The following is an 18,944-nucleotide window of genomic DNA, read 5'->3' on the forward strand; positions in this document are numbered from 1 at the left end:
GTGGCCAAGGTACTTAACTTAAATGGCAGATACACTCCTTCCCCAGTCGGTCGACATCAATTTAAATTGAATTTTCACTTACCCGAGCATGCGGAGTTGGAGTGCATGAGGGTCCTTGGACTTTGGTATGCAGCCCAGACACCCGGCAATTTACGTCCTGAATTAGTCTAATGTAAAATTTAAACCTTAACTTGGGCATTTTCCTTTTCCGTTTCCAGCTGCTCATCTGCTCATCTGCTTGGCCACTTTTTCCCACTCGCTGGCCAACGAATTTTTTGGGGGGCCGAGTTCATAATTGATTAGGCCCGACATTTAATTAGCAGCGAATATTTCTGTGCCATTGCGGCTTGGCTTTTGAGCACATTCATAATGCTTTGATGGCGCCGCCTTCCGCGTCCCGCTTCAATGTCACCAATTATGCTAATTAAAGGTGCCGGCGGAAAACTGGAGCCCCGAGCTCAACAATGCGCGCAAAATGTCTCCGTTTACGAGCGCAGGATATCAGGGCGGGTCCTGTGGGCTGGTGGCTATTTTTAAACGGCAAATTGACGGACTCAAAAGGGCAGAGGCTTAAAAAAGGGCTAACTAACTGGGCGGGGTCGGGTCAATTGACAGCCGAGTCGTAATTATCAAAATATGTAGAAAATGGCTGGCTGCTTGGCAGGTTCTGGGCGCTTCTGGGTGCTTCTGCCTTCTGGAATTGACAAATTAACATAAGAATGGCTGGCCAAGTGAGCAGCCAAAGAAAAGGAATGAAGAAAGGAAGGCAGGCAGGAAGGATAACGTTTACGGCAGGAAAGCAGAAAGGCGGGCCAAATCCCAATTTGCCGCATATCTTAAGGCTGCGAGCGGTAACGAACCTGTTGATGAATCAAACTCGAAATTCAAATTTAAGACTACGGCATGGGCGTGTCCTTGCACAATGTCTGCGTCAGCTTAACGCTTGCTGCACTAATTCAATTAAATATTTGTCTTTGTAGTTTTTGTCGGCTGGCTAGATGGGGATGGGGATGCTGCCAAGGCGGTGGTGAATATGATGAGAACCAGGACTAGGACGCCAGGCTAAAGCCCAAGCCCAAGCTGAGGCCCAAACTCAACAGCCGAAAGACAAAGAGAAAGCCAAGGCAGCCGGCTGCCTTCTGCCTTCTGCCGGCTCAGGATAAACAGCCATCGCCGGGATAATGCAAATATTGTCGAGAGCGCGCAGCTTTCACTCAAAAAGTGAGAGCAAGGGAATGGATGGAATGAATTTATTGCTTTTGGGAATTTTCCACTTGATGGCACTTAATGCGATTTAGTATTTAAATGAAGAAGGAGATGGCACTGGAGTTGTGGGACAACAAAGACGATAAACCCATTCGGGCGCATTAAATTAATCTCGGCAAAGGCATCTCGGCCGCATCTCAAACGACTTAATATGGGGCCACGCTAATCCGGATACCGATTTTGCATGCATTCGTATGGCGTTGTATCTATATATATTCTCGACCAAACATTGATGATTTTCCTCCGGCGAGGAATAGTTTTACGCTGATTGAAAATCACATCGGTCACACACGAATGCAACGAGACCAACTGACAGGGCAATCTAAAATGTTTTGCTGGCTGCACAAGGGCAAAAATGGGTTTCACATTCAGTTTCCATTTCCCCATTTCCCCATTTCCACTTCAATTTTAATTTCTATTTCAGTTTCAAACTGCGAAATTCCCCGCACTGATTTAGTGTAAATATATAGGCGTATAGTAATTGGCGATTGTTTTTTGCAGTGATTTTTATTTCGTTATCGTATCGGATAGTGTAGCATGACAATATGTTAGTTGAATAAATAAATAAATAATTGGTGTGTCGTAAAAAGTGTAAAGTGCATAAATCTAGTTGCCAGGCGAAGTGGGGGCAATGTCCTAATTAGGTGTGGAATATGCGTATAAATATTTTTATAAACGGTAACTGTTCTATTTGGTTAACAAAATAAGCAGCAAACCAAGCAGCCAATTGGCCGTTGCATAATTCAATTAAAGCGCCTGCATTAATGCTAATGCAAATAGCTGCAAAACTAATTGACTTTCCATAATTTCACCGCTCGGCTGGGCCAGCGAATAAATATTAAAATTAACTTAAACTCGCTACCCGTCACATAAAACGAAACTAGAGAAAATTATGCACGAATTATGCTAATTGCGTATAATCAAAATAAGTTGAAACGAAATACGTCTAAATTGAACCGCCACCCGGTAAAGAATAAATAATTGATCAAGTTATCAGATATATATATAGAGCATAATCGGACGAGGTCGAAAGATTTTTAACTTTTTTTTTTTCGTTGCGGAGTGAAGAGAAAAAACTTTCGAGGAAACCTATGGCTAAGTCGAGCCTTAATCGCCTTACAACTACTATTTAACATTTGTTCGCTTATTAAGTTGTTCATAGAACTTACTTTTGATATATCATAGATATATGGTTCCTAAAATTACCTCGACACCTTCATGCTGCCAGCGAAGGATGCTTCATTCAGGTTAGTCCTTCAACTGACTGACTGTTCGCCTTGAGTGCTCCGGACACTGCGACCTTCTGGCCAATTTCGCCTCGGACTACTAATGGCGGTCCAGCGCCAGGATGCACTCCAGTCACTCCAGTCACCGGACATCCGCCTGATGAGTCAATATCCTTCGCGTGGACAGGCAGCAGTTGAATAAAGATGTCGCCGGTAAGTCAAACATGCGCAACTGCAGCCGAATGACCAGCTGCAGTGCGGGATCAGAGTTAGATCTACGATCGATTGCGGTGAAACTGCGTGGGTCACTTAAAACCCGGCCACGGCGAACTTACCTTCGCCAGCGGACGCGGATTTTAGCTTAGTCTAGGGCCAAACTTAATCGATGCACGAACTTACCTTCGTGCCTAACAAGATTGTGAGTGGTTTATGTACAAGGACTAAAACTAATGCTCGCTAGGCCCACAAGGCTAGTCGAGAATAGTCAGCGGATCTTGGATCATGGATCATGGATCATGGAGCAGGTGGGTCGGTCAGGTGTGCCACTTACAACTAGCAATAAATAACTGGTAGCTCGGGTTACATGGGCTACTGGCTGTAGGGATGGCAGAACTGATAGACCAGCCGCTGTGACCGCTCCGTCTTCTTCATGATGCCCTTCTTGTAGTACTGCCGAATGGAGCGGGACAACTTATCGTAGTTCATCGCCGGTCGATTCTTGCGCCGACCCCACAACTTGGCCACCCTCACCGAGTCCTCGATCTTGAAGATGCCCTTGCTGCGGTCGATCCACCGGATGGCCGTGCCGTTCACCTGCGGCGAGGCCAGCAGCTCCTTGAGGAACTGCCACAGGTGAATGTGCGAACCACCGCCGCCTGTTCGTCCACCATTGACGCGTTTCACTGTAGCCGTAGCTCCATTGGAAGCGGTGGTAGCGGGCGGTGAAGTGGAGCTGCCGTTCAGAGGTGCCACTGGTGCATCTGTGTCCATATCGTCGTCATCTGTAGAAGGAATATATACGAGTTAGTCAACTGGCCAAGATTAAATCAAACGGAAGCCTATGCAAATAGTTTGCTATTCATCGAACTCACCTTCGCTGTCCTCGTTGTAGTCCAGATCAAAATTGGGCATCGCATAGCTGGCCGGCCAGAGATCAGTGCTCGCAGACTGCTGGGAATGCTGCTGATGAGCGGGCTGGTCGGCGTAGGCCATCTTCCAAATCTCCAACTGGGCGTGCAGTGTGCTGCCGCTCTGCAAGAGAAAGAAAGCCGAAAGTGAGACACATCGAATGGGAACAAAGCCTTAATCCTTGGCCAGATCGCCATCTAGACGGCATATCAATTGGAAATTCTTGGGCTCTTCAAGTGCATAAATTATGTGCAGTCTCTGTGGTGCAAAAGCTGCACTGACAGCAGCAGCAGCAGAAGAAGTGGTGGTGCTTGAAGTATGTAGTGGTAGCAACAACGAGAGACAACGGCGGCGACGACTTACTTTCACCTTGCAATGTCGTTGCTGGTCGTTGGCTCACTTCGAGTGCCGCCAGTCCCGCTCGTACCCCTCTTTTGACACCCCTCCCCCCGCAATCATCTGAGCCGCGACGATGGCTCGTAATCATCCGTCCAAGTGCTGCAGTTTCACCAAACAACCTTCACACATTCTTTCACCTTTACAGCCATGACCACGGTTACTAATTTTTGTTTCTTTGGCGACAGGCCGCCTGCTCTCCGATTTCGTTTTGGTGCGCGTTCGTCGCCTAAGTCTTTTGTTTTCTGCCTTTCTCACTGCACTCTCTGCGGCTTCCCAAGCCAAAGCAGCAACAAAAGCAAAAGCAAAAGCAAAAGCAGCACCTAACGAGCCTAGGCGAATGTAATCATTGATATATTTTTGGCAAAACTCTCGACAGGCCGAGAGCACATGCTCGCTGGATGGTAATGGGTTGTGGATGTATGTAGATGTGGAGTAGTTCAGATGGATGGCCAACCGCCAGCTCTGCCTAATTGCTGGCAACAGGTTTCGAGTTTTTGAATTTGAGGACCGAGCTGTGGAGCTCTGAGCTTTGGCTCTTTTAAGTTTTAAGTTTTGCGTTTTGCTTTCTGATTTCTGATTCCGAATGGGCCTGTAAGCCGCTCTGGCTGGCAGCCATGACGTCAACGCCAGTTACGAAACTTGTTTCGTTTTAGTTTTCGTTTGGTATCGTATCGTTTTCGGTATCGTTTCGTTTTGTTTTGCTCCTCGTTGTTTTTGTTGTTGTTTATTTGGTTAGCCATTTCCATTCCATTTCGATACATACCCCGTACGCGAAATTCAATTCAATCACATTGATTGGGCCTCTCCGCATATTGGCTCTTTGCTATTGGCATTTGCATTGTGTTATTGTTTTATATGCCATGGGCTATTGGCCCGTTGCTTTTTTGCTGATCGATTTTGTAATATGCCCAACTATTTTGGCACTCGCCCAGTTAAGTCATACGTGTGTTTTTTTTGAGTCACACTTCTTATGGCCTGCCTATATTTCTACATAATTCCTAATCAGAGGTGTCATTGAAATATCTTTATGGTGGTTTCTTCTATTTTCTTGGAATTTGGAAAAATACCAGCGCCAATCTAACTTGTGCCCATTAAAGCAGCAGCGTTTATATGTGTCATCTTTTTTTAAATATTGACAAACTTGCTGGTTTAATATGAAATTTAAGTGTATAATTAAATTAGCCACTTAAAATTTGCATTTACGTATTTCTTTGACTCTTCAATTCGATAATTTAAAACCCGTTGTTTCAGTTTAGAACCTATAACTCCCAAATGTACTTTCGTTCTCAAAAAACATTAAATCAAACCAGTTCACACATTATATCTAAATATAAAGCTAAAAATACATTCTTTTGGCTCCCCAATAATTGTTATTCAGTTAAACCAAAAACAGAAGTTTCGGTAGAGACAATGAAATGTTTACAGCTGGAATTCCGCGACTTCTGCCAGTCAACTGGAAAACCCTAGAGATTTCTGTCGCACCTCTGCGATAAAGACTGTGATTGGGATTCGGACTCACCTCTGGTAGTCGACGCACGAATTCCTCCTCGCTGAGTAATGCCAGTGCGGCACCGTTTTCGCAGAAGTGCAGCTCCAAGTCGGCAACCGGCGGCAATCTGAACTGGGCCAAGGTGGATCGCAGCCATGCGTGCACCTGGGCGGGCGACCAGCCATTGGGATCTGCAGGAACCATTCAAGTTATAATTAACTGTTTGAAGGACTCGTAAGGACTCCACACTCACCCTGCGATATCTGCAGCTCCGCGCAGATGGCGTCCGCCTCACGTTTGGCATGTTCCAGGGCCAGTGAAATGACGGGCTCAAAGTCGCCGCGCACTTCGGCCAAGCCACCGATGAAGGATTCCAGAGCCAGGGGCTTCAGGTTGTGCCGCTTCTGGAAGCTGGTGTCCTCGAGGCACTCACGCAGCAGCTGATGATCGGGCTTGGTGTCCTGCAGACTCTGTGTACTGTGTACACTCTGCTGCTGCAGTAGAGAATTCAGATCGATGAGGCTCTCGATGTCCGCATCCAAGGGCTCGGCCTTGATGCTCTCGCCGCAGGAGGATCTGGGCGATGGCGTTTCGCAGTTGGACTCTGGCGGCGAGGGTGGCAGGATGTGCAGCTCCTGCTTGATGCTAACCGCCTCCAGGGAGGGCGATGGACTGTTCAGGCTGTCGTAGCTACCGCCAAATCGGCCAAGTCCGTAGGCCGCGAACTCCGACTGCAGCGGACTGGATTGCGGCGAGGGGTAGGCACTGTGCGGGTAGGCGGGCGGTGGAATCAGCTGGTGGCTGGAGGGGATGTTGTAGGGCGCAGGGGGCTGCTGTTGCTGTTGCTGTTGCTGGAGGGGGGGCTGGCTGTCCCAGGCGCACTCGACCTTGATCTGGGGCGCGTTGTACTGGAAGACGGTGGTGGGAATGGGTGCGGGTGCGGACTCCTGCGGCAGCAGCGACAGGTCGAAGTTGTCTGCATAGGAGGAGTACTGATCCGTTGGCGTCTGGGCCTGGAATTGATGTGGCTTCAGCTGCGGACTGTGAGGCATCTGCAGAGGTACAAAGAAAGTGGTGCCAACGATAAATACACAGTGACAAATAAGATAAGTCAAGCCATTTCTTATTAAAATGTATATTCAAGTTATCCTCTAAACTTTGTTCAAATGTTTGCTCTATAAAATAATAGTGCCACAACTATTTTTTCTATCTTAAGCTTGCACAGTTTATTTCAGCCAATAATCTCCATTCTATTTCATCAAGTTTCGCTCAGTGCATGAACAAGAACTAGAGTTAGCCAAAAAAAAAAAAGAGGGCCAGGCTGCTAATTGAAAATCAAAACACTGCTGGCGCCATCTTGCCGGGACTTCACTAATTATCCGACGATCTGAGATGTGGAATCGCGGCCACCTGTCTTAATTATCACGCCCATGAAAGTTAATTAGTTTTATTTGGTTGATTCCATCTGGATTTTTGCGTATGTGCGGCCGCCTTTCTAATTCGTACTCGCAGCACCTACCTGACAAGGTATGGAAATTTTCGGTTCTGATTCGTTTCTGATTCGGTACTGATTCAATACTGATTCGGCTCTGATTCGATTCTGATTTGCTTCTGATTTGCTTCTGATTCAGTTGAGTGCTGATGAGTTTGAGTTGGGACTGAGCTTAACCTTAGTTATCCACCGATGGTGGCGGCACTGGCAGCGAAGCCAACGAGACAAGAGCAGGAGGCGTACTAAGCTCGCAGTGGCATTGATTTTCTCATTTATCAAGTTGTGATTTGCGACTAGTGACGCCACAGCAGGCAGCTGCGAGAAGGAACAAAAACAAAAAAAACCCAAAGGCCCCTAGACGACGAGGGGGGTGTGTACTTTTTTCGAGCAGCCCCAAACAATGACTAGATCAGAATCAAAGCGTTCTCTCAGCTCTGGGCTTCACAAGCCCCCCCTTCCCATCGTCTAGGCTAGCAATTTATTTGCCTTATTCAGTTTTTCAGTTTTATTTGTTTATTGGCACGGCAGCGTCATAAAAGAAGGCAATGTTAATACGGCTCGAATGCGCTACCAATTTTTAGCTGTGAGAAACTGGTTTTTCATTAAGCAATGCAGCCCGATTTCTGTGGGCCCAAGGGAGAAGGTGCGGGGTAGGGGGTCCTATATGACTATGCGCTGTGCGCTTATTATTATAAAAAACAGCTCATACTGGATTTTCCAAGTAGTGCTTGCAGCTTTTAGCTATCAGATATCGGGGTGGTGGTGGGCAGCATTATTATTATTATTATTGGCTGCGCTTGACGACGCCATAATTCTAACTAGTCACGATGTTATTACAATTTCTGTGTTTTAATTGTTCGACAACGGGGCGTATGAGTGATTTCAGTTCGCTTTTCTCGCCTGCCCGCTAATTGCCAGCACAAACATTTCGATTTCGCCGAACACACTTCGGTGATTACCTTGCGTAATCTGCATATTATTAGAGCGATATGCCAGCCCAGTGTACTTCACCCGAATTCCGAGCTGAGTTTAAAGTCAAATAGAAGGAAAGTACCAAGGAAAACTTAGGACATGATTCAGCAGCTGCAGTCAATGACTCAGTCGATTGGCCATAAAAAATACTGGTGATTGCTGGGCAAAAACTGCATAATAAATTGAGCTGCTACGGGCCATTTATGGACCATTAAGGAGCAGACAGCCTGCAAAGATGTCAACTAGTTATTACACTCGGCTTCCAAATATGTGATCGAAAATATATGCTAAACTCACATTACATTTTATGGACATTAAATTATGGACATAAATTTTCAGAAAAGTACAAAATTGGACTTGAACTTAATACTCGGGCGAAAGACTCTCCAAATAGTTAATGCAAAATAATGCTAATAAATAATTCCCACATTGAAGGGGGCCAATAAAAGCGGACAGAATTTGCATAATTTCTACTCAGACTTTGATTTATTTGCTGTGTCACAGTCTCCTACCCTTAGACAAACCCACATCCTCGCAGCTGGGCGAATTAGATCACTCGGGTTATTCCAGTCAGTATATGGATTTCCTGCTGCTTTGGAGCGGTCCAAAACAACAAAGACCTCGGCGATCTGAATCATGTGGTGTACTCGTAAATTTTAATTAAATCTCGTTCTACAAAAACCGTGAAAACAAGCTCAGAACTTAACGATTCTGACAGAATCGGAGTTCCCAGTGCCGCAGAGAAAGATGCGGACAAAAGGCTTTTTTGTGGCCAAACGCTTTTGGCCGGTAATATTTCATTGGCGTGTCGGACATGGGGCGGCTGTCAATAGACGCTTTTGTTTTTTGGAGCCAAGCTGGAGGGGATCGGGGCCGAGAATAACTCGGAATCACGGCGATGTATGCGGTCATATTGATATGTCGAGTTACCATTGGCACCCGCACCCATCTACGTCACAAGATTGTTGATTTCGGCTTGTTTTTCGCTTGTTATCGATCACCAAGCGCTTTGGTGTCAAAGGCGGGACATGAAAACAATGGGCCCCGGCAGCAATTAGGATTTGGAACGGCTCTGCCAAGTGGCTGTCAGGTGCGGATTGTATTTTTAGAAAAACCACAGCACCATTATAGACACATTTAGCCGGCAATTCTATTTTTAAAGCCATCTACAAAGGCACACCAAATTGATACGACTTGGTGTGTGTGGGTGTCGTATCGTGTATCCCCATGCTGTGTTGTTGTGAAAGGGAAATATGTTAGGTTCTGGACTTTCCACCTGTCCACAAACAGGATACATTAGTACTCAATCGAGTATTGAATTCGATGAAAACTCTAATCGAGGAACACGACGAATGACTAATGCCGCATAATCGGATATTCAGAGGCGATGGTCAGGAACTCACATGTCGACTGACACGCATCGACACCAAAAAAAATTGAATTCCAATTAAATTATAGCAATTCGTGCAATCGGGCATTCGAGCAGCAGAAATGCCATAACTTCAAAGCTGACTCATTTCAAACGGGGCAGACAGGCGGCCGACGAGCAAATAAATCGAATATGCCGAATTTACTAAAATTCCAGCTGACTGATAAAAATTCATTTTCCAGCATAAACAAAAGAAAACAAAAGACAAAACAAATTCAAATCGAAGCACAGCCATTGATGGGCGCTGTGGAAATCAGAAATCTGTACTCAGAAATCAGAAAACAGAAATCTGAAATCAAAGATATGAAGACCATGTTGAAAGCAAACATTTTGAGGCGCTGTCAAAGGCAGTGGCAGATTTGATTTCCCTTTTAGGGCCAGCAAATTGAAAAACCCTTAGCCGAATTAGCAACAATAATATTTGCGCAATGTACGCCGGGCGAAGAGAGAGAGTAATAAATTGAAAATACACATCCAAACTTCGGCAGAGGCCAACAAAAAAAAAAAACAAAAAAAAAATAACAAAAAAACAAGTTTTATGATTTTTGTGGCTAACTCAAGCTCAGACTCAAAGTCAAACAGAATAAAATTCATTAGAACAAGTCGAAGCCACTGTCAAGAATGTGGCATATTTATTTGTGTGCGCTTGTGGTGGCTTTTTGCCTCTGCCTCTGCCTCTGTCTTTGCCTAATAATAAAATCAAGTTTACGTTTTAAAGACAAAAACGACAGCAACGACAAAAGCATTATTAAAAGCTGCGATCAGATAGCTTATTGTCGTAACCGCCTCATAAGCCGCACAGCCCCACAATAAATGGAACGAATAACTGGCGAATGGACTGGACTGGAATGGAATGGACAACGCCTAAGGCGAACTCACGACCGAGCGATCTATATAAAATCATCAAGTATAAAACCATTTAACCAGATCTTACACGGGGCGCGCCCAGGCCCATAGACAAAGGAGACCTTGGTTGGCCCCAGAAACGTACTCACCATCGTACTCAGAATCGTACGGCGGCATATGTATCTGAATCTGAATCTGAATCTGAATCGGTATCGGGCAATCCGAATCGCAAGCACACAAAAGGTTGGAGTGAAGGGTACATACATATGTTCTTAGCGTGGCCAGCACGAAAAAAAAACAATAATAATAGTAATAATATAATCAGTTGCAAGTGCAGCTTTGGAGGCCTTGAGTGCTGACATGCAGCTGAGTTATGGCCAGGTGATATTTAAATTAATTTATATGTATCTTTGAACTAAATAAACAAACTATGCTAATGCCGCACGGTCCTAACCTCAGGTGTTCACTTGCTTCTCAGCTCTTAGCTCTCAGTCCTCAGTCGGCGACAATTGTCAGGTAATCTGTTCTAATCGCATTATGGCAATGGAGCTGGCAAAAGCCAAGCCAAGCCAAGCCAAGTGAAGTGAAGCGGTGCCAGTCTGACCCCGAACTCCGCACTACCCTTTCCAAATTGCTTGTTTAATGAATGTTCGCTTTATTCGCGGGCTTCGGGTTCGGATAAACCATATGCCATATAGCACACATATATAGTACCATGCCACCATGGGTGATGATGGGCAAAGGGGGTTACGGCCATGTTGAAGTGCGCTGTCAACATACACATGCACACACAAACAGACTGAGATACTCTGGCAAATCCCCAATCCACGTACAATCTAGCAGTAACCATCTACCAACACCAACTCTCGGATGCGTGGGTTAAGCTGTCAAAGAGACAAGACTTATTCTGCTTATTTTTACATCGCCCGACTGGCTGCCTTCTGTTTGTTTCACTCATTATTCTGTATCTTTGTATCTTTGTCTCTGTATCTCTGCCTTTTTGTCCCCCTATCTGTGTGAGTGTTTGCAGTTTGGTGTTGGTTTTAGCCACTTCGTGACGGGGCAAAACTGTGCTGCAGCTTGCCATTCTTCGCTATTTGCATTGCATTTAATTGTCGACATTTCATGCTAGATAAATGGCTGCCAGCAAGGTTAATAAATATCTCAAATGGGTGCAACATTTCAATTATGCTGCATTCTTTGCCGCCTGCTTAATATGCCAAGTGTCAGTGGCAACTGTAACGAACGACCCACAATGTTCCGGCTTGTCCTTCTGTCTAACAGCAACTAACCAGGCAACCAGCAACCAGCTAACCAAATTAATTAAAGCTCCCACTTTGACGGCAGGACTGCAAAGATCTCTGCCTCTCAGTATGCCGCACATTAACCCGCTCGATAACCACTTGGACACACTCTTCTGATGGACAATCCAGACATCGACTAGCACACCCACACCCACCGCACAAGTGGCACTTATGACTCTACCATCCCTGTTCCAGGCTGGGAGACTGGACTTTTGGCCCATCCCACACTTATACCCATACCCACACCCACATTCTGGGCAGGAATGCGCTTATGTCTAGGCACTGAACCCTGCAAATCCAATCCCTTCTGCACTCATTATGCGCTGCACGCACTGACAATTATTCCGTATAAAAGACGTTGCGAAGCCAACTCATTTCAATTTGCATAAAAGCCAGGCGAGATTCAATGCTGAAGCCGCAAGACAAGACCCGCAACCACAGGCTGCCGTGGCAATATTTTAGTAATACACTGCAAAAATATGCCAAATATACCACAAAATAATTGTCATTTTGCGGAGTTTCAAAGAGTTTCAAAGAGTGGGCTAAAATGGTAATAGAATTTTCATTTGGAAGGTGAAAAACTAATTTCGTTGAGTGCATGTGCCACAACAATGGCCAAGTTGGGAGCCACACCCAAAAAGTGATTATTATTGTATAATCGGTTTGATTGATAACCAGTCGTTCTGGACAGGATGGAATAGGATTGGATAGGTTGGATAGGTTGGATACGATTGGATATGTTGGAAATGGCCCTTGACTGAGCGAGCGAACTTAGAAATGCCACTCTCGATGGATTCTCGATGGATGGAGAAGGCCTGGCGCTGAGGGAAAGAAAAACCTGACAAGTTGAAGTATTTATGTCATGTCGAGTTTTCCTCAACTCGTCTTGTCTCGACGCGTCTTAGTGTGGCTGAGCTGCGAAAGCGGCTTGCATTTATAATTGTTGGCAGTAGTATTTATTTTATTATGTCCATAAATATAATGAGAGATGAGTGTGTGGTTGTCTTCTTGTCTTCTAGCCATCTTGCCATCTTGCTATCTTGCAAGTTTGCAATCTTGCAGTGCATTTCTAAGCGCTGTTGCAAGCCACTTGCTTCTGTGTCAGCGATTGGAAAAGCACGGAGACACATTTCCATCAAATCAATCAAAAATGGTAAATACAAGTTTTTTTCCTCGCCATTTTTCCGTATTTTCTTTTATTGCAATGCTAGCAACAGCATCACCAGCAGCAGCGACAAACGTCAAAGACTTGCGTACATAGCCAATGGGGCTTAAGTAGGTCCAACAAAAAGTATCTGCTGGATTGGAATGCACTTTCCGAGTGAAATGCCAGTTCAGGCCGACATGGCAGCTCTTACTCGGCGTTTGTGCTACTGTTTGTTGTCGTGCCATAGTTGACAATCATTTAGAATCACTTCTTGCAAAATGAAAGCATCTTTTGAAAGTTGCCTTGGATGCTATTGCTATTGCTGTTGCTTTTGCTATTGCTGTTATTGTAATTAAAGACAAATGCGAAAATGTAACTGGCTGACTTAGTGGGTATACTGAAGACTGAATACTGGGTACTGGAGCTACTCTCACCCAGTGACACGCATTCGCATCAGCATTCGCATTCGCGGGATGCCAAGTGCAAGATGCGGACCGAAAGATACTTTTGCCGCCTACACGAGATGCGCTGCGCTGCTAATTAAAAGCCGCAGAGGCAGCTTTTCTGCCACCGAACTGCGCATAATGTGCCAAGCGACAGATACAGATACAGATACAGATACAGATGCAGATACTCTATATTCCGACTCAAATGGCCCCCGATGATAATGGCGGGCGAAAGGTTATCATCATCTATCAGCTATGTACGTATGTAGTTCTATAGCTACAGCTATGTTTTCAAATCACTACGGGCTACAGATACAGATACAGATACATTATCGCCACTTACCTCACTGGCTGGCATGTACAACATTTTCTCGTACTCCATTTCTGAGTCGCGCTATAAACAATTATGGTATTTCGCAGATATTTTCTCAGGCTCTATAGCTACTGTATCTCTGTGGCTCCAGCTTCAGATTCAGCTCTAGCGTAGCTGTATCTCTCGGCATGCAAAATTCGAATTGTCAGATGCGAAAGTCTCGGGTGCTCTGTCTCGTTCACACACGCGACGTACCGCTCTGGCCGTCTCTGTCTGGCTCTTTCACTTGTTGCTGTTTTGGTTTCGGATTTAAAATGTTTAACTAGATTCACTCAGCGTTTTGTTTCACTGCCTCGGCCTTGCTGTTCATAGTGGGGGTTTTTAAATAGTTTTCGAGAGTTTGTTTTGTTTTATTTCGACTTTTGAGCCAGTTTTGTTGCATTCACTGGCTATTCACTGCATTTCGTTACTAAAATTTCCACTGGCAAACTTGTTGCTCTCTCTCTCTTTCACTGTCTCTCTGGCTGTCTCTGTTTGGCACTGAAGTGTATTGCTCGGTCCGCTTGTCGACCGTTCGCCAAGTCTTCACGCTCGATTCTGTGAGCGGTAGGCGCTGCGATCGCTCCGCTTACCTCATGCGCAGAGCTTTTGAGCCGCCAAACTGGTTGGTAAGCTCCTCTTTCTTGCCAAGAGCTTTGCCATTCAGCCATCAGCGCAACATCGATGCCAAACAAAGGTCCATCAATAAACAGATACCCAAATATACCCATGCCCAGATACTCAGATACCTAGATACTCAGATACTCAGATACCTAGATACTCAGATACTCAGATACCTAGATACTCAGATACTCAGATACCTAGATACTCAGATACTCAGATACCTAGATACTCAGATACTCAGATACTTAGATACCCAGATAGCCAGATACCTAGATACCCAGATACTCAGATAGCCAGATGAAATTTATTGGCTCGCATAAAGTGACGCAGACAACTGGGGCAACTGCAACCGTGATTGAATGCAGCCCGCAGCCACGCCCCCCAAAAATAGAGTTTCGGGGCAGACATCCAAACGTTGAGATTATCATTTCCGCTTCCGTTGCATGAGACGCGAAGACGCCGCCAGCAGAGATGTCCTGAGATGTCCTGGCGAAATACAATTTAATTTGGCATTTATATTTCATTGCCCAATGGCAATTTCACTGTTTTTGACAACCCATAAAAACGGCGACGCCGCCTGAAGTCCAAATTCAATGTATTCCTATTTCAAAGTGCTCTGCAGTTCATGTAACCTCGCAAGAGGCAGCAACTTTTTCCTAACACATATCAATTACTTACACACTTATTTATTTATAATGAATAATCAAAATGCACAGAAGGTAAATAAAGTGAAAAATCGCTTACAATTGCTGAGCATCAAATGACATTTGGCATCACTTTCATTTCAACCTGTCATTTAGTCCCTATGACCACAATAAATTCTTTCAGCCAGCCAAATTAATTTAAATGCTAATTTGGTTTTAATCCCATATTAATGCATGCTATCGACACATTAGAAATTGTTATAAATAATGCAATGACGAAATCTTTTGATTTATAATAATCGCGTTTTTTCAGACTAAAGCAATAAATAAAAGGGCCATTTGAGATTTGATTAACAAGCTTAGCATGCGATTGCACTTAAACCAGAAATGTTATTTATGTTTAAATTACACTCTCTTCCCTTCAAAGGATTAAGGATTAGATATTAGCGAGGATTGCTGGATCCCTCCGAATGATTTCCACCTGGACAAACGCGCCGTTGTGGGTCATCCGGGTTAAATTGGCTCAGCAGGAAGCGCTGTCGCCTAAAATGAAAGGCATGTCAACAGCAATTGGCACTCAGCAAACCAGACGCAGTTGCTCGGCGGAGCAGCCGGCTCAGTACGGAATCCCGAGCCCCGCCGGTGGCCATCATTATGCCAAATGCCGGCCCCTCCGCGTTTAGCTGCCTTTGGCTCCCTCTCCCTACACGGCAAATGTTTTCATATACTAGAAATTATACATAAAATTAAACTTAATAAACTGCTTCAATTTTCTTTAAAGTCTAAATAAGCGTTAAGGGTTATCAAGCAGTTAGGAAATGCAAGCTCATTGCAAAAGCCTTAACCACACATATATTTAACAAAGGATTGCTAGCTAGCTATCAGATATGAATGCAACAAATTCACTAAAAAGAGTTTCAGTTTGAAGAGCACCCCCTGTTCTGGTATCTGATTTTAATTTCTGTGTAGGGAGCGACGGGTTGCCCATCACAGGCAGCGGTGCTCCGTGATGGACAGCCGGCTCAAAGGAACGGCGTGCTTAATGGCGAGCTGCAACCGCCGAGAGCCACGGTGTGGCAGCTCCTGGTGGGGCAGCATTATCCACGTCCAGGCAGCCTCAGCTCGGGTTGGATATTGGCCCGGGAAACGTGCTGAAGTGGCAGGACACGCAAAGGCCACGACAAACAGCTGAATCAGCCCCTGCGGGCGGAGCTGCATTCAATGGGGAAATGACGCCAACTCCAAGCTGGGACAGCTCCGCGGGCCACCTACTTAGATTGACCAGCTGGAGATGGTCATCGCATCAGATATGGGCGCTCAGTGAAAAGTTATTTTATTTGCAAGGCCAGCTGTAGCGAAATATTTCAAAAACATATCCTATCCAAGACATGCCTTCAAATGTAATTAAAGTTCCTAAATCCAACTGCTGGCTGGTGAAGTGTGCGATAAGATTAGCTAATCGGGACACCGAAGCCGCCGCAAAGCATCGTTTAATCAGCCTGGTGCAAGATAAATCAGCTGGAGGTCGGGGACGAGAGGACGCCAGGACACCAGGACGCCAGGATACACAGTGTGACTGAAGGATAACCTGCGGCTGCTGTCTGTCGATTCGTATTAAGTCCAGTGACCAGAGCCCAGAGCCCACAGCTCTGAGAGTTGATTCGATTTGCTGGACATCATGTTCATGGACTCTTATGAGTGCCAAGAGAGAGATGCGACCTAATGCGATGCAAGGGGCACAATGTGCATTGCATGGGCTCCATTGGGATCTCACACTGATTGCTCCTAAATCAAAGCAAGGATTAATGCGTTGGTCGACAGTGGCGGCGGCAACGACTGCTACTCCCAGCCAGACATATACAAATAGAGGCCCAGGACCAAACCCCCACACACACACACACACACACACACACATAGAGACATGCACGCACACAAAGGACGAGAGACAAAGTCGAGGCAGGAAGTGGGCTAAAACAAGCCTCACACATGGGCGGGGCAAAGACGTGAGGTGTGACAGCGCATGCAGCCGGATGGATGGTCAATGAGACACTTCCGGTGTAGGAGGCCACAGCAGCAGCAGCAACAGTAGCATCGATGTAAATGAAAGCCGTTTCGCTTAAGCCGGGCACAATGGACCGTGCGCACTCCGGAAGCACTGCATCCACGATGGGATTCGATGGCGGAAGCGGGTGCCTGCAGGATGGCTCATGGCGCAGGAAGGGGAATGGGAAAGGGAAATGGAAAGGGATGGGGGAAATGGAAATGACTGGCTTCACAAACCCCCGTCTCGCTGGACAGGATCGTTGAGCAAACTGTTGCAACAGGCACATTCAAGTAGCAATCCTTTGGGCACTTCGCTCCCCAGTGGGCAGTGCAACCAGTCTAGCTTTTTCTCGATAATTCTACATTTTTTAAAATTTATATTTATACTACTTATATTTCATTTGGCTAGCTCTTGCAAAAGTCCTGATCCTGTTGAGCTGCAATTTAACCCAGGCTATCTGTTTATTATTTCAACAAAGAAGAGATTAAAAATACAAAATACAATAAACTACAAAGGCAAACAAACAAAAAAAAAATGAACTGAAGTGTGTGAAATATATTTGGCATAGTACTACTATGAAAAATCTACACTAAAAAATTGTGATTTGCTTTTGTTTTAAATGTTCAAATAAACCACGTTGGCATGAGAACCAAAAAAAAAAGAAAACATGTTTTTTGTTTGCCAACTTTAATATGTTGTTAATTAAGTGTTTTTAGGTGTTCCATGGCGGCAAAAAAGTACATTTTTTCCGCCAGCTCCAGAGGCTGTGACCCTGGGCGAGGGATCCACCCACCAAATCCCAGTTTTGTGGCGAAACTTTGTTTGTATGAATCGAAATAGCGAACGAATAACGAAACGTTGCGGTGTCAGTTCGCTTGGAAATCCGCTCGAAAGCCATTCACAAATGTAATCCGCTGGCCAGCTCAATATGCGGGTATGTAAATAATTGCCACCACCGTTAGTGATTTGTCCAATGCCCCAAAGGGGCACTTGATCCGATTCCGATGCCGATTCCGATTCCGTGCCGCCCATCGCAATGCTGAACGGTTGGTAACCAGGAGGACTCTGGGTCTGCAAAAGGAATCGCGACAAGTTGAGAGTGTCGGCTCAATGAGCCGACGCGTTGATATCAAATAAATAAAAATGTTAATTTTAAAACTGCGCTTCGCCACTGGAAATTACAGTTATTCGCTGTACGTGTTTAATTATTTTTAAATCACGGTTTCACGGCTGGAGTCCTCAGGACAGGACAACTGCAGGACATCGACGAGTACGAGAGCACGGCTATTTTTGCAGGCTCATCACGTGCCGATTGTCAGCTCTTCGAGAGCATTCGATGGTGGCCCACAACAGTCCACTTAAAGTATTATTTCCGCAGCTGGATCCTTAATTACAAGGACCATTTCGTGTGGTTGAGTTTTGCGTGTTTTGTGTTGATTTTGCGGCCCCGAATTATAAATAATAATTATGATTTCTTTGAGGGTTGGCAAACCGGCGAACTGCACATGACACAACTTCAATGCATAACAAATAAGGCAAATAATGACTTTAAGGCCCAAGACAAAGAACTTTCGTTGGTTTCATTTGCATAACTCGGCGCAAAGTGAAAGGGCAACTTACACACACATACCCGCACACACACACACACACATGAGTGAGAAGTCAAAGGTCAAGCCCAGGAAAAGGCCGTAGCTTTGAGGACTTGAGCCGCAATTTATGATTTCACACAAACAGAAAGACAGACAAACGGACACATTTTTGGCCGACGGGCAAATGCATTTGCCGTTATGCAAATGACGCACTCACTGACCAGTGACCGTAACCTGATGTCCGTAGGATGTCCGGATGTCCTGCTGTCCCGCTGTCCCGCTATCCTGCTGTCACGATGTCCTGAAGTCCTGAAGTCCGGACAGGAGTTGATTAATTTGCTGCAGCCCGTCGTTTTTGGGGGGCACTTTCTGTTTGTGTTTTCCTGACTGCATAATAATGAAACCTTTTGTCGAATTATGATTTCATTGTCTTTGCTATTTATTAATTAAAACGAAACGTTTTATTTGAGTTGCCCAAAACAGGAAGAGAACAGGATGAGGGTGGTTTGGTTTACATCATAGCGGTTTGCCATCCACCCTCTGTTTT

At 45.2% G+C, this 18,944-nt stretch overlaps 1 protein-coding gene across 3 annotated transcripts; it reads right to left on the bottom strand.

Annotated features, from left to right (window-relative positions):
* Positions 1-1,754: 1,754 nt before the first annotated feature.
* LOC6538229 (DNA-binding protein D-ETS-4) lies at positions 1,755-14,068 on the bottom strand. Of its 3 annotated transcripts, none has more exons than XM_002098720.4 (5): positions 13,488-14,068; positions 5,762-6,560; positions 5,539-5,699; positions 3,584-3,743; positions 1,755-3,493 (listed from the first exon to the last, which is right to left on the bottom strand). In XM_002098720.4, the coding sequence occupies exons 1-5, from the start codon at positions 13,524-13,526 to the stop codon at positions 3,081-3,083; spliced, it is 1,572 nt and encodes a 523-aa protein (XP_002098756.1). In that variant the 5' UTR covers positions 13,527-14,068; the 3' UTR covers positions 1,755-3,080. The 3 variants fall into 3 exon arrangements, with proteins under 3 accessions (XP_002098756.1, XP_015048707.1, XP_015048708.1); XM_015193221.3 differs by lacking the exon at positions 13,488-14,068 and adding an exon at positions 7,178-8,594; XM_015193222.3 differs by lacking the exon at positions 13,488-14,068 and adding an exon at positions 7,028-7,171.
* Between the last annotated feature and the right edge of the window lie 4,876 nt (positions 14,069-18,944).

Source organism: Drosophila yakuba, chromosome 3R (assembly GCF_016746365.2).
Source record: "Drosophila yakuba strain Tai18E2 chromosome 3R, Prin_Dyak_Tai18E2_2.1, whole genome shotgun sequence".
In the NCBI taxonomy this organism is placed as follows: Eukaryota; Metazoa; Arthropoda; class Insecta; order Diptera; family Drosophilidae; genus Drosophila; species Drosophila yakuba.

What these genes read in the sequence shown, in the direction of transcription:
- LOC6538229 (XM_002098720.4), bottom strand. Translation starts at nt 13,526, where the DNA reads ATGGAGTACGAGAAAATGTTGTACATGCCAGCCAGTGAG. An exon ending in TGTACATGCCAGCCAGTGAG is followed by an intron (nt 6,561 to 13,487) that starts GTAAGTGGCGAT and finishes GTACCTCTGCAG; the next exon opens with ATGCCTCACAGTCCGCAGCT. An exon ending in CTACAACGAGGACAGCGAAG is followed by an intron (nt 3,494 to 3,583) that starts GTGAGTTCGATG and finishes TTCCTTCTACAG; the next exon opens with ATGACGACGATATGGACACA.